This window comes from Equus asinus, chromosome 9 (assembly GCF_041296235.1).
Source record: "Equus asinus isolate D_3611 breed Donkey chromosome 9, EquAss-T2T_v2, whole genome shotgun sequence".
Lineage (NCBI taxonomy): Eukaryota > Metazoa > Chordata > Mammalia > Perissodactyla > Equidae > Equus > Equus asinus.
The window spans coordinates 13,429,022-13,441,161 of NC_091798.1; the positions used below are offsets into that span (position 1 = coordinate 13,429,022).

General features: G+C 49.8%; 1 protein-coding gene across 1 annotated transcript in view; it reads right to left on the minus strand.

The window, feature by feature from the left end:
• The window catches only part of DOCK2 (dedicator of cytokinesis 2), a 406,061-nt gene that overhangs the window by 13,025 nt on the left and 380,896 nt on the right, over nucleotides 1-12,140 (minus strand). Inside the window, exons 42-46 of the mRNA XM_014850884.3 lie at nucleotides 10,003-10,084; nucleotides 8,650-8,734; nucleotides 7,778-7,864; nucleotides 2,110-2,286; nucleotides 585-668 (exon numbers count right to left, since the gene is read on the minus strand). Of these exons, the coding sequence (XP_014706370.1) occupies nucleotides 585-668; nucleotides 2,110-2,286; nucleotides 7,778-7,864; nucleotides 8,650-8,734; nucleotides 10,003-10,084 (515 nt within the window). The remainder of the gene's footprint in view (nucleotides 1-584; nucleotides 669-2,109; nucleotides 2,287-7,777; nucleotides 7,865-8,649; nucleotides 8,735-10,002; nucleotides 10,085-12,140) is intronic.

The window sequence follows — 12,140 nt, forward strand, 5'->3', positions numbered from 1 at the left end:
GCGCAAGGAGAGAAGGGATGCGGGGAAGACAGCCCATAGCAAGAGAGAGCAGGGGGAAGGACTGAGCCCTCCAGCTCTGAGGGCTTGGCTCTGGATGGCTGAGCAGCCTGTGCAGAATGCAGGCCCCCTGACCAAAAACCAAACAAACAAAGGCCTCGATTATTTTCAAAACCTGATATCCATCTGAGCATTATCTGCAACAAACTGGGTCAGCCTTAGCAGGAGAGGTGGGGGTGGGGACCGAAGTCTTCCATGATCTGACTGCTGTGCTGCGTGGGGACCTGGCTTTCATTTCAGCCCCACTGGGAACAACCACCTCCGGAAGTCAACATGCAGTACAGCAGTCTTAGCAACACGCGGCATAGCATTGCGGCCTGGCACCCACGCGCACCCCAAGAGTGCAGTGCCCCAAAGCCCAGTTCCAGGACGAGCCTGCTCAGGTGAAACAGTTGCAGAAGGGCTGAAAGCCAAGGCACAGGAGACCAAGTGAAACCAGGCCACACCAGCCAGAGGGCAGCTGAGGGCACGCGAATAGGGAGAGGAAAGGACGGAGGCTGGCCTCTCCCCAGTCAGCTCTGCTTTACCTGCCACGCAATCAGGTCCTTGAGGCGGCTCAGCTTGTCCTGGTCCTCAGGGTGGTCCCTGGTGTAGTCTTCAGTGAAGAAGGCCTGGGAGGACAGACAGGCGTTTGGGGTTTCCTGTTCATTTGGCATAGACCCCGCAACCCATGGCTATGGCACTGGGGTAGGATTCCATTTGAGAGGGGCAGGAATGAAGTCACGTGAGATTGGGTGGGGCACGAGTCAGGGAGCTGTGGGAACTGACATTGTTTCTTCTTCCTGGAGGCTCACATGAGTACCCACTGGGAATGGGCCACAAGCCCTGGGAAAGTAGTCCTCACAGTGGGGTCCCCAGACCAGCTGCATCAGCACCACCTGGGAACTTGTCAGAGATGCAGATTCTCGGGTCCCACCCGGACCTCGTGAGTCAGAACCTCTGGTGGCGATGGGGGCAGACCTGAGAATTAAGAAGCCCTGCAGGGGATTCTGAGGCACATTCGTCTGAGAGCATTCCTCCAGGAAAAAGAACTCAGTGAGGAGTTTCACCTGGTGGGTGTTCCAGCTCACCTCACCACCTCCCTCACTGCAGGTGACCTTGGCAGCCCCTAGCAGTTTCTGGGGCTCACGCCCTGCATGTGCGCACGCATATATACAGACATAACTTGTCAGCTTCAGGGCTGAACAAAGGGTTACCAGTGATGACCACTCTCGGGGATCTGAGAGCAGCTGGAAGGACTGACTGGGGGACTGGAAATCACTGTCCCTGAATTATACTACTGTGTCTTATTCTTAGTTTTACATCAATGGACAACACAGAAACGATAATAGGGAATTCACCCTGAGATTTATTCAAATGAGGAGTCCATTTTCCCCTCAGCGTCCCATTAATGTATGGCCTAGGTGAAAACAAAATGAGGACTTTCTACTCTACTTCAGTGCTGGGGAAAGCTATGTCCTCCTACTGAGAAATTGGTATTTTCCCCGAGGGGAAAATATGACTCATATAATTGATGGCATTTCCCTTTTTTGCCATGGATACTAGGAGGCTCAAAAATGGAATCTATAGCTAAAATATGTGGGCATTTATGGAGAGATCTTATGACCTGGATATCTAGATTATAACTCCCCCATTTAGAGTTGATCTCCTAGCCTTTATATTTTCAGACATTCTGAGTTTCACTTCTTTCCATTTGTAGAGGTCATTTAAAGTCATGTACTTTGACTCGTGGTTCCTGTACCTTAATGATCTGACTCACAGTCATCCTAGAGCCTTCCCTTCACAGAGGTATCTGGATGTGCCCAGTGAAATAAGAGGCCCTTTGGCCCCTGCTCCTCCTGGTCTAGCAGAGTGTGACAATGAGGGTGGGAAGGGGATGAGAGCGAGGCACAGAAACTTTGGAAGGTGTGTAATGTCAACCAAGCTGAAGTGTCCCTTTGGGGGGTAAACAGCCAGTGGATGAGTGATGTGCAGCTGCGTCTGCCCCTGGGCCCTCCTGCCACTGCTCTGCCCACCCCCACCCCCGGGGGCCTGGAGAGCAGAAGCCCTCACCTTCTCGTACTTGGCGAACCCTCCCATGACAGCTGGGTCCACGATCCCATTCAGGAGCATGGAGAGCGGGTTAATGGGCAGGCTTTCGTCACTCTGGTACTGGTTGATCATCATCAGGATCTTTTCATTGGCTGTAGACATGGTTTCGATGGCATTCTCCAGAGGGCTAATTGTGGTCTGTGAAAAACAAGATCACCAAGAAGGAACGGCCTTAGCGCGACGCTTTAAAAATGGATACAACGTGGGCATTGGTTTCATTTGGGGTTGGAATTCAAATGAGGCAGTGCTCCCCGAGGGGCTGTAGCAGGCTCTCTGGTAATTAGTGAGCTCTGGGGCTGTCTGCTGTCTGCTGTCTGCTGTCTGGGGAGAGACAAGCTGACTTTTTGCTTGGTGAGAAAGGGATTTCCCTGGGGAGGGGAGGCAGGCGGTGTTGGGCACTTGCTGGGTTTTCAGATGCTGGGTGTGCTCCAGGAGAGTTTTCTCTTCTTACTCCTTGGGTATTGGTTGCGAACCTACTATGTGAGCTGTCAGCTGGAGGGATTAGAGTGGTTGGCAAAGCGATGACCCAGCCCAGCCCGTCGTGGGTCCTAAGACTGGTTGTTGTATGAGGCTCGCTGCTCCAAGGTAGATTGGGTTCAGTTGGGAAGATAAAACTGAACACCTCTCCCACACCTCTTAGAAAGCGACAGACACAGAGCGCCACAAATGCCAATCGGCAAAACAGCGCCGTTCCGAAGAGCATGGGATCTGGAGTAAAAGACTAAAAAGGGAGCCTGCAAACTTCTTCTGTGAAAGGGCCAGATAGCAAATATTTTGGGCTCTGTGGCCATATGCTGTCTGTTGCAACTGCTCAACTCCGTTATTTTAGGGAGAAAGCAGCTACAGGCCATATGTGAATGGATGAGCATGGCTGGTCCAAAAAACTATTTACAACAATTGGTGGCAGGTAAGCTCTGGCCTACAGGTCATAGTTTGCTGACCTCTGAACTAAACAAAACAAATTAAAACTGAGTGCAAACCTTAGCTCTGGCATTTTTTCCTAGCTGTGTGACCTTGGGTAAGTTTCCTGACCCCTCTGAGCCTCACTTGACCCATTGGTAAAATGAGTGTAAGAAAACCGACTTCAGAGAGTAGCTGGTAGCTATTGTTATTAACTCTTGTGGGTGTTAAGACAGAGAACAGTAGTCGTCCTTAAGAAGGGGAGACGCACTGGCAGGGTGGGGTGGGGGCTGGAGGGAAGGGTCAAGTAATCAGAGAAGACTTCATGGAGGAAGGGACCCACAGTTTTATTACGGGTGAAGTGGTGGTGATACAGTGCCTGTCTTGGGTGTGCAGCCAAGATCAGTTGAGACAATATGACAGGTGACTGAGAGCAGAGTTCGTTAAGTAAAATAGTCACAACTATTGGATATTTGAGAAGTGCAGAGCCGGCCTCCAGAGCCGTGCTGTTGGCCGTCTTCTTAAACTGTTTCCTTGAATCCCTGTGAAACCCTAACCTCCTCACTCCCCTGCCTTGTTTCTGGACATTTTGGCAGATGGGTGCTCTCTGCAGGGAGAAGGCCCTGGGAGTAGACTCTCTCTCTACTTCACTGTCACTCTCCTTTCTGTCACACACACACACACACACACACACACACGGACACAAATGTGCACTCACACCACACACGTATACACACACCCACAGTGTGAGCTGGAGGGAGGCTGCTCGGCCTGGGGCGGGGGTCCGCAGTCCGTATTCCACAGGCTGCAAGCCACGGTGTAGTTGCTGTCAGGCGCACAGACCGACCCAGCAGGGCTTTCCCCAGCCAAGGCAGACTGAGTTCTGAGGACAACCTCTCACGACCCCTCAGCTCGAGCCCGGCACCTCACCTGGGCTCCAACAATAGGCTGGCTTGTCAGAAAGGCGTGGGCTTAAAGGTGAGTTATTAAAAATGGAAAGTCCTCTTGATTGGCTTTCCTCCTCATTTCTGAAGATATTTTTGAATCCCCAAGTCTTTAACCTCATTATAGCCATCAGGAACAGAGAATGAGAATAAAATTTCCTCTGGTTTCTCACCTACGGGCATTTGTGTAGATGGAGCATAAAGCTCTCAGAGCAGAGTAATGGGGGCTATAGATTTGATGGATGAAAGGCCGGGACGTCAGGAGCTGATAACAGGAATAAAAGCAATGATCATGATAATGGAGAGGGCTCCACTTAGCGATTGCCTCCTGAGTGCCAGCCCACGCTGGGCACGTCACACATGTGCTCTCATTTAATTCCCACAACAACAGGTTATGTCGCTTGCCCCAGGGCAGATGGTGGCAGAGCAGGGGAGAGAACGGGGTGCTCCTGGTCCAAAGACAGGCTTCTTTCACCACGTGCAGGCCAAGCTCTGCCACCAAACTTGCCTTAAATTGGTTGTTAGGATTTGGTCAGGCCCTCAGATCTCTGATCTCTCTCCTAAGCTGAGTCTGTTTCCTTATCAGCAGTAGAGGTGCCCGGCTCGCCGCGAGGGGAAAATGAATTATCGGGAGAAAGTGCTTTGGAGAGGATTTTAAAGGGGGGGACACCAGTCAGAAGATGAAGTGATGGCAATCCCCCGCGATCAAGTGGTGCTTCCTGTTCTTCAAAGGCATTTCCCCCATTATCACCTCCTTAAATCCTTTCAGGGATCCCATGAGAGGCACCGGACAGCGTGATCATTACAGCTGACGTCTGCCATGGATGCCTTTGGCGGTTCAAGTCCCATCTGTGGGCCTAAGTTTTCCTCATGTGCAAAATAATAGGGCTGGACAAGAATCAGGAAGGGATGGAAAACTGGAGAACTGTGGGCCAACCTGGGCCTGGAGAGGTCTATTGTGTAGCCAGCACACGAGTTCTAATTTTTTTTAAATTCAATTCACTTGTTTGCCACAGCGTCCACCACTCCCTGTTGTCTTAATGTGACTATTTCAGATATTTCCATTATCTTCCTGGGCTCTGAAGGTATTTGCATTTGTAGCTCTTGGACTAAATGACCTCTAGAATCCCTTCTAGCTTTGAAATTCCATAGTTTTGCAGTTTCTGTTTTATGGATGATGAAAACTAAGGCCCAGAGATACACAGTGTTTGTCCAACATCACACAGCTAATGACTAAGTTGAGTCTGGGTCTCAGAGCCCTAAATCAGGTCTCGTTGTAAAGACTACACATTCTTAGGGCCAGGAAGAAGGACAGAACCCTCAATAAGCAGAACTTACACTTGAATCCCATCAGAAGACCCCTCGCTGTACAAACAGTACTGTAGTCATACACGTCATGTAGGACGAGATGCAAATTCATGTAACACAGAAACAAATGCTTCGAAATGGATTCGCTTAGCAGGCACGAAGCCTGTGTCTGAGACATCCTGGGATTCTCGGTAACTCAACTGAGGGGGCCTATTAGAGGGAAATCCACTCTGGGCAACTTGTGGGGGGTTTTCCCAGCCCCTTCTACCAGAAGGTATCAGGATAAAAGGAGGGAAACAAAAACGCTACTTCTTTCCTAACTTCAGAATCCTGAGTTCATAAAATAAGGTGACCAGTTCAGACATTGTGGGTGTCTGCATATTGGTTGACTGATGATTGATTGGCTGATGTAGTTAACAGACATTCTCAAGCACCAGTTATGGGCCTGGGGCTGTTATTTGCACTTGGAGATGTGGCAGGGAACAAAACAGACAAAAACCTGTCTTCCTGAAGCTTGCATTCTAAGATGTTCTGTTCTATCTAATGTTCCCGACATTAGCAGTCACACAGGTACATGAGTCTATCAGGAGGGACGGGTGCTTTGAGGAGGACCACAGTGGTGGGGGGAATGGGGGTGCAGGCAGGGCTCCCTCAGGCTGCCCCAGGTCTGAGGGGTTGGCTGAAGGGCAAGAGGCACCTTGCTGATCACCACCAGAGGGCGGGGCACAGCCAACAGCCATGGGCAGAGGCTACAGATTGGTACAGAGTTCCTGATTCCTCACCTCAAAAATGGGACTAATAATAGTAAGTACCTCACAGGGTTTTGGAGGATTAGGTGGGATTTTGCCAGAAAGCCCGTGACACAATGCCTGGGACACTTGAAGCTCGTGATGTATCAATTTGTCCCATGAGGAAATGGCATGAATAGTTTCTTCCTTTCCAAGGTACTACTTATTGTTGGGGTGGGCTGGGGACACACCGAGGAAGAAGGAGACAGGGTCTAGCCCAGGTATCTGACGTAGGAGGTTAAAGTCAAACCCCACCTCTTTTACTAACCTCGAACAACCCACTAGCTCACTCTGCACCTCAGCTCCCTCATCAGTAAAATGGGAGAGTAGTACTATCCATCTCTCAGTCTGGTTGAGGGGTTTAAATGAGATCATGAATGTGAACAGTTTAGCACATGCTTGTTAAATGTTTGTTGATGGCATCATCGTTATTATATTTTCCCCAAGGTCTAGGCCATGCCTGTGTAAAGGAGATTGGAAGGCCGCCAGGCTGCCGAGTTCACTGGGAGGGAGGTCGGCATTAAGGGCTGGAATGAGATGGTCTCGATGCTGATAATACAATAGCTCGAAAATGTCAGTCAGACCACTACCCTCCTCTTCTCATGGCTCTAGGAAAAGCCAAAGACCTTATGGTGGCCTATAAGGTCCTACATGATCTGGTATCAAACTACTACTACTCACCCCTGCTTGTTCTGATTCAGGCACAAGCATGTTTTGGCCCCAGGGCCTTTGCCCTTGCTGTTCCCTCTGCTAGATTGTCCTCGTCAACATCTGCATGGACCACTCCCTCACTTCCTCCAGGCCTTTGCTCAAAAGTCATTTTATTAAGGAGGCTTTCTCTGACCAGCTTATTTAAAATAGCAACCCCTCCTTCATCACTTTTCTCTTTTATTTTTCTCCATAATGGTTATCACCATTTGACACATTGTATATTTTCTTTGACTTTTTAATCTGTCTTCTGGACTATAATGTAAGCTCCATTGTGAAATCTCCAGGTCTTAGAACAGTGCTTGACATGCATTAGGTACTCATTAAGTATGTGTTGAATGAATAAATGAATAAGACACCCTGAATACATCCTCCCTACTTCTCAGGTTTCCTCACAACCACCCTGGCCCTCCCCGTGTATCCTGGGAGCTGCAAGACCCTTAGCTGTCTGAGGACAGGGGGCCATGCAGTGTGTTGAGAAGCAACATAAGTGCTCTCTGCACGGGGAGTTCGGACATCTGCCTTCTGCCCAGAGCTTTGCCTCTGCGTGATTTTCTCCCTCTGAGCCTCCGTTTATCCAACTATAAAATAGGTTCATTCTGCAGAGGCGCCCCGAGGGGCTGTGGAGATGGGAGGAAGTGAGGGGTGATGGAGTGGGTGGAGTTCCCTGCCCCTGCCTCCCGGCTGCCCGCTGCAGAGGCTCCCCATGCATCAGCTTTATCATTGGGCTCTGTGGTAGGTCTCATATGTAGGGAAACAAAGTTATCTGACACTTAAAACACAAATCTGAACACAGGAATCTGGATGCTGCCTCAGGTCCCTTCCTGCACACGAATTCCGGGACTCCCATGGCAGCTTTGAACAAAAGCTGGTCCCCTTTTTACAGTCAAAGGGCCCCCCTCCCATCCCCCCCTCCCCCCAAGGCCAGCTGTGTCCTGCTTGAAGCAGGGAAAGGATGTGCCCAACGCCCCGTGGACTCACCTGGGACATGTGAACCACCTCAAACCAGCGCAGGATCCCTGGAAGCTTGTATGCAGTCATGAAGGAGGTTCTCTCGATCCACATCGACTGTCACGTGGGAAGGGGGTGGCAGGGCAGGAAAGCAAGATACTTATGAAACCTGGCTACCAGGGAGCTTTGGCGGGAACCCAGCCGGGCCCCCAGGCCTCGCATCCACCCGAAATGAGAACAAATATTGCAAGACCCAGAAACACACTCCCATCTAACCCTTAAGAATTCTTTCCCAGCATGAAGTTTAAGTTTTCCCTGGATTTAGGCCCAGTAAGCTTTAACCTTGGTCTCTGAACAGTCAGAATTTCAGGCAATACTGAATGCATCCGCCTGCGTTTCCTGGGGGAGGTCCACAGTGTTCCTTAGATTCTCACGGGGGCAGTGACTCCCAAAATATGGAGCATCACAGTCTAAGGCAAAGAGCTGAGAGATACTTGGAGCACCTCCCATGCCAGCTTGGCCCTTGGGAATAGAAAGACTGGTCCCAGCTGGGAAACACAGAGGGGACAGTGGGGACTGAAATCGATGTGACTTATTGGTATTCCCTGGAAGGTTTGACTTCATCAACACCCCTTCTTAGCCTGAGCGTCCTACCTTCTGGAAATGCCCGAATGCCCTGTGGTTTAAAGGTGCATCTCACACACAGGTCTGGGTTATATCTTAAAAGTGGAAAAGCTCAAGAAATGAGGGAAGGGGTGTCATGGTATCAGCAGATGTTAGTTTTACTGCCTTTGGCTTTGGATCAAATTCCCGCCCATTCTGGGGCTGCAGGTGCATGCTTTGGTTGGTAAGATGGCCCAGGGGAATGATCAGGGCTGCTGAAGGGTAGGGGAGATACTCACAGCAAACTCATTCTCGGGGTCGACGGTGCCCCTGCGCACAGGCCGGGAATAGTGGAACTTTTGCACATAGTTGGACTTATAAAAGCTGAAAGAGAGGAAGAGGCTGAGGCTCCTGGTAGCATGCCCACTGCTGACACAAAACCTGACCCAACACCGTGCCGTCCAGGAAGGCCCACTACAATAAACGTGAGTCTGGCAGAGTCCTTGTGGTAGCATTTAAAATCAGGCTTTCCTTGCAGGGTGGTTTAGAAGCTAGACTGGTCTTATGCCCTCATGAGAACGTAGCATCCCTTAGGGTACCCAAGGAGGTGGAATTCTAGCATCAATGCACATGGAGTTGCCTGGGTCACCATTTCCAGTGACTTCAGTCAAGGATCTAGAATCACCTAAGGTCTGAGCCTAATGTCCCAGGGGTGTCTTCCAAGGATTTCATTAAGTGTCCCAGCCAGCTCCCGAATCACTCTTCCTGAATCTCTAGGGAGATGCTAACATTGGGCCAGCAGGGCACAGTGCTGGCTGTATAGTTGTCATCCCCTGCCCACGGTGCCTGACTGAGAGATGACAGACAGCTGAGATCCAAGTTGAGCTGTACCTGCTCAGCCATGGGCACTGGTGCGGCGCTACAGGCCGGGGCAGGGGGCTGCCTCTCCCTGAAGGAACAGGCCCTTCTCACAAAGGAGCTCCTGCTTCTGACTGGGCCTCCCAGAGGAGAGCCTTTTACTAAGGCCCTCGAGGTGCTATATTGGGTACCTGGACCTGAGGGGGGTGAGGAGGGAGGGGTGTAGCCTTGGGCCCCAGAGAGCCCACAGGTGCCTGCCTCATGGCCTCATCTGACCCTGCAATCTGGTATTGAACAGATTGATGCCTGCCTTCACACTGCTTCCTCTAATGCCCCTTTATCATAGTCTGAACATGTCCAGTGTCAATGCACAACCTTACATACAGAAAAGATGCCCTTTTGGGAGAAAGTGCTCAGCATGAGCACTGCCCTTGGCCCCCACCCTGCCCGTCGCCTGCCTGGCCCATGCTCTCTGGCTGTGGATTCCTTGGAGTCACTTGGAGATCAACCTGCATGATAGGCTCTGCTCGTTCAGTTCAGTGCAGCTCATTGCTGCCTACTGAGGATTTTCTGTGCTACAGGGGAGCCATACCCTTGCTCCTCCCATCCCTCTCTGGCAGAGCCCAGACTGCTAATTGGGGGTGATTCTTCTCCGAAGAGGAAAGGGGGAGCAGGCCAGCAAAGATAGAGAAGGAAATAGAAGGGCTCTAGGGCCTATCATGCCACCAGCTCAGCTTGGCAGCCCCATGAGATTTTTTTCCCCATCCCTCCTTCCAGTGAGCTTCAGGTCTTACTTTATAATCTGGTCAGGCACCGGCTTATTCTTGAACCTGGGGTGTTCATCCAAGACGGGCTGGACAGTGAAGCACTGGATGTCTGGGGTCCCCGCAGTTAAGGGCTCACAACACGTCTGTCAGCAGCAGAGACAGTTCCAAGTGTAGCAGGCTCAGGCCGAGACCTTTCAGGCCAGCACTTCTCAGGCCAAGTTGTTATTGAATGACCAACCTCAGGTTGCTGGCTGCCAAATAGGTCCCAATGACCAGTTAGCAGTCACTGTGGTCCTTATCAGAGCTGCCCAATCCCAGGGCTTAGCCCCTGCTAACAGTTGGTTAGTGGTCCTTAATCATCACCATTGCTATATTAGCAATAATGCCATCTAATGAATTTACAGCTCTCAATCAATCGTAGAGCATGTCTCCCCACAGTCTCCTTTCACCTCTCCAATTCTACTGAGCAGTGTTATTAATATAAATTGTCCCCGTTTCATAGACAGGGACATCAAGGTCAAAGAAGCCAGACAACATGTTGAAGGTCACACAGCTTGTGACAACAGAGCAGAGGTTTGTATTTGGGTCTTTTAACCCTAAGCTCAGGGTTCCTTGAGTCTAGACTGCTACTTCATGTGCTCCTCTAACCAGCAGCATCAGCATCACCTGAGAGCTTGTTAGAAATGATGCCTCTCATGCCCTACCTCAGATCTACCCAATCAGAGTCTGTAGTTTTATAAGATCTTCAGGTCATTCATATGCATCCTTAAGTTTGAGAAGCACTGCTTTAGAATATGCTAATAGCCATCACTTTGCATTCCAACTCCGAAAGTTTGAAAGCGACTGCCTAAGACAGGATTGCAAGGCCATGTCCATGCTCAGGGGGAAAGAGTTTGGTGATCAATAAGTGATGCCTGCCATGGGCACAGGCTATAGGAGAGGCACAATGTGGGCCAGATCTTTGTCCTGCCTATTCTAGACCTTTATTCATTTGAAGCCAATAATATCACAAACTAAATGAATAAAATCTGTTGTCACTGGTCCCATCCCTGACCCCTGCTTCCCTTTCCCTACCTTCCATGTCTCCTTTAACCCATTTCTGTTCTTTAGGTATTCAAGTTCTCTCATCCCTCTGTTCTACCTGATGACCACCATAACTCCAAAACTCTTCTCCCGGGCCTGATATTTCTGCCAACTAAGGAATCACAAACTCCTCTTGCTGGCATTCAAAGCTACTGCACTATGACCCCAACACATCTCTCACCATTATCTCTGGGTATCCAAAAGATTCTACTATTCCCTTCGCTTGAAATATTTTCCCCATTGCCACCTCTCCCTGTGAGCCCTTTAGGAAAATGTCAAATACCACAGCCCGCTTGAGCATTCACTTTGCCCTCAGTCCGGTGTTCTTCTCCTCTGACTCTCCACCGCATTTCCTCTGTACATTGGGCTCTTCTCTCTCCAGCTTCATCTTCTCTCCCGCTCCCTCCCCACCAGACTGGGAGCTTTCTGATGGAAGGAGCTGGGATTCCCTCACATGTAAGAAATCACCAAAATATAATTCCAAGCTAAATTCAGTTGCACCCCTTCTGATAAACTCATGCCAAATTGATATGTTGAGGATTTAATTGTTTTATCTCTGAAGAATATTTCCACGTTAAATGAGAATTCCTCAGAGAGAAGGTGAGGGAGAGAGAGCAAGAAAGAGAGAGAGACTACAATGTTTAAGACAAATGAATAAACCTCCCTGGAAGGATTTCTGTAATATTCAGGAAAACCATTTTCTTTCTCAAGCCATGTAACCACCAGCCTTTTCTGGGTGGAAGCCACTCTGGATTAAGTCTAGGGCAGGAGTTGGCAAATGATGGCCCCAGGTCAGATCCAGCTCACTGCCTGTTCTGGTACGGTTCACAACGAAGAATTTTTGTATTTTTAAATGGTTGGAAAATAAGAGTATTTTGTGACATGTGAAATGATATTAAATTCCAGTTTCCCTGTTCATAAATAAAGTTTTTTGGAACACGGCCACACCCATCCATTTCTGCATTACCCATGGCTGCTCTCCCACCACAACAACAGAGTTGAGCAGTTGTGGCAGAGGCCACACGGCCCACAAAGACTAAAATATTTCCTATCTGGTCCTTTCAGAGAAGTTTGCCAACTCT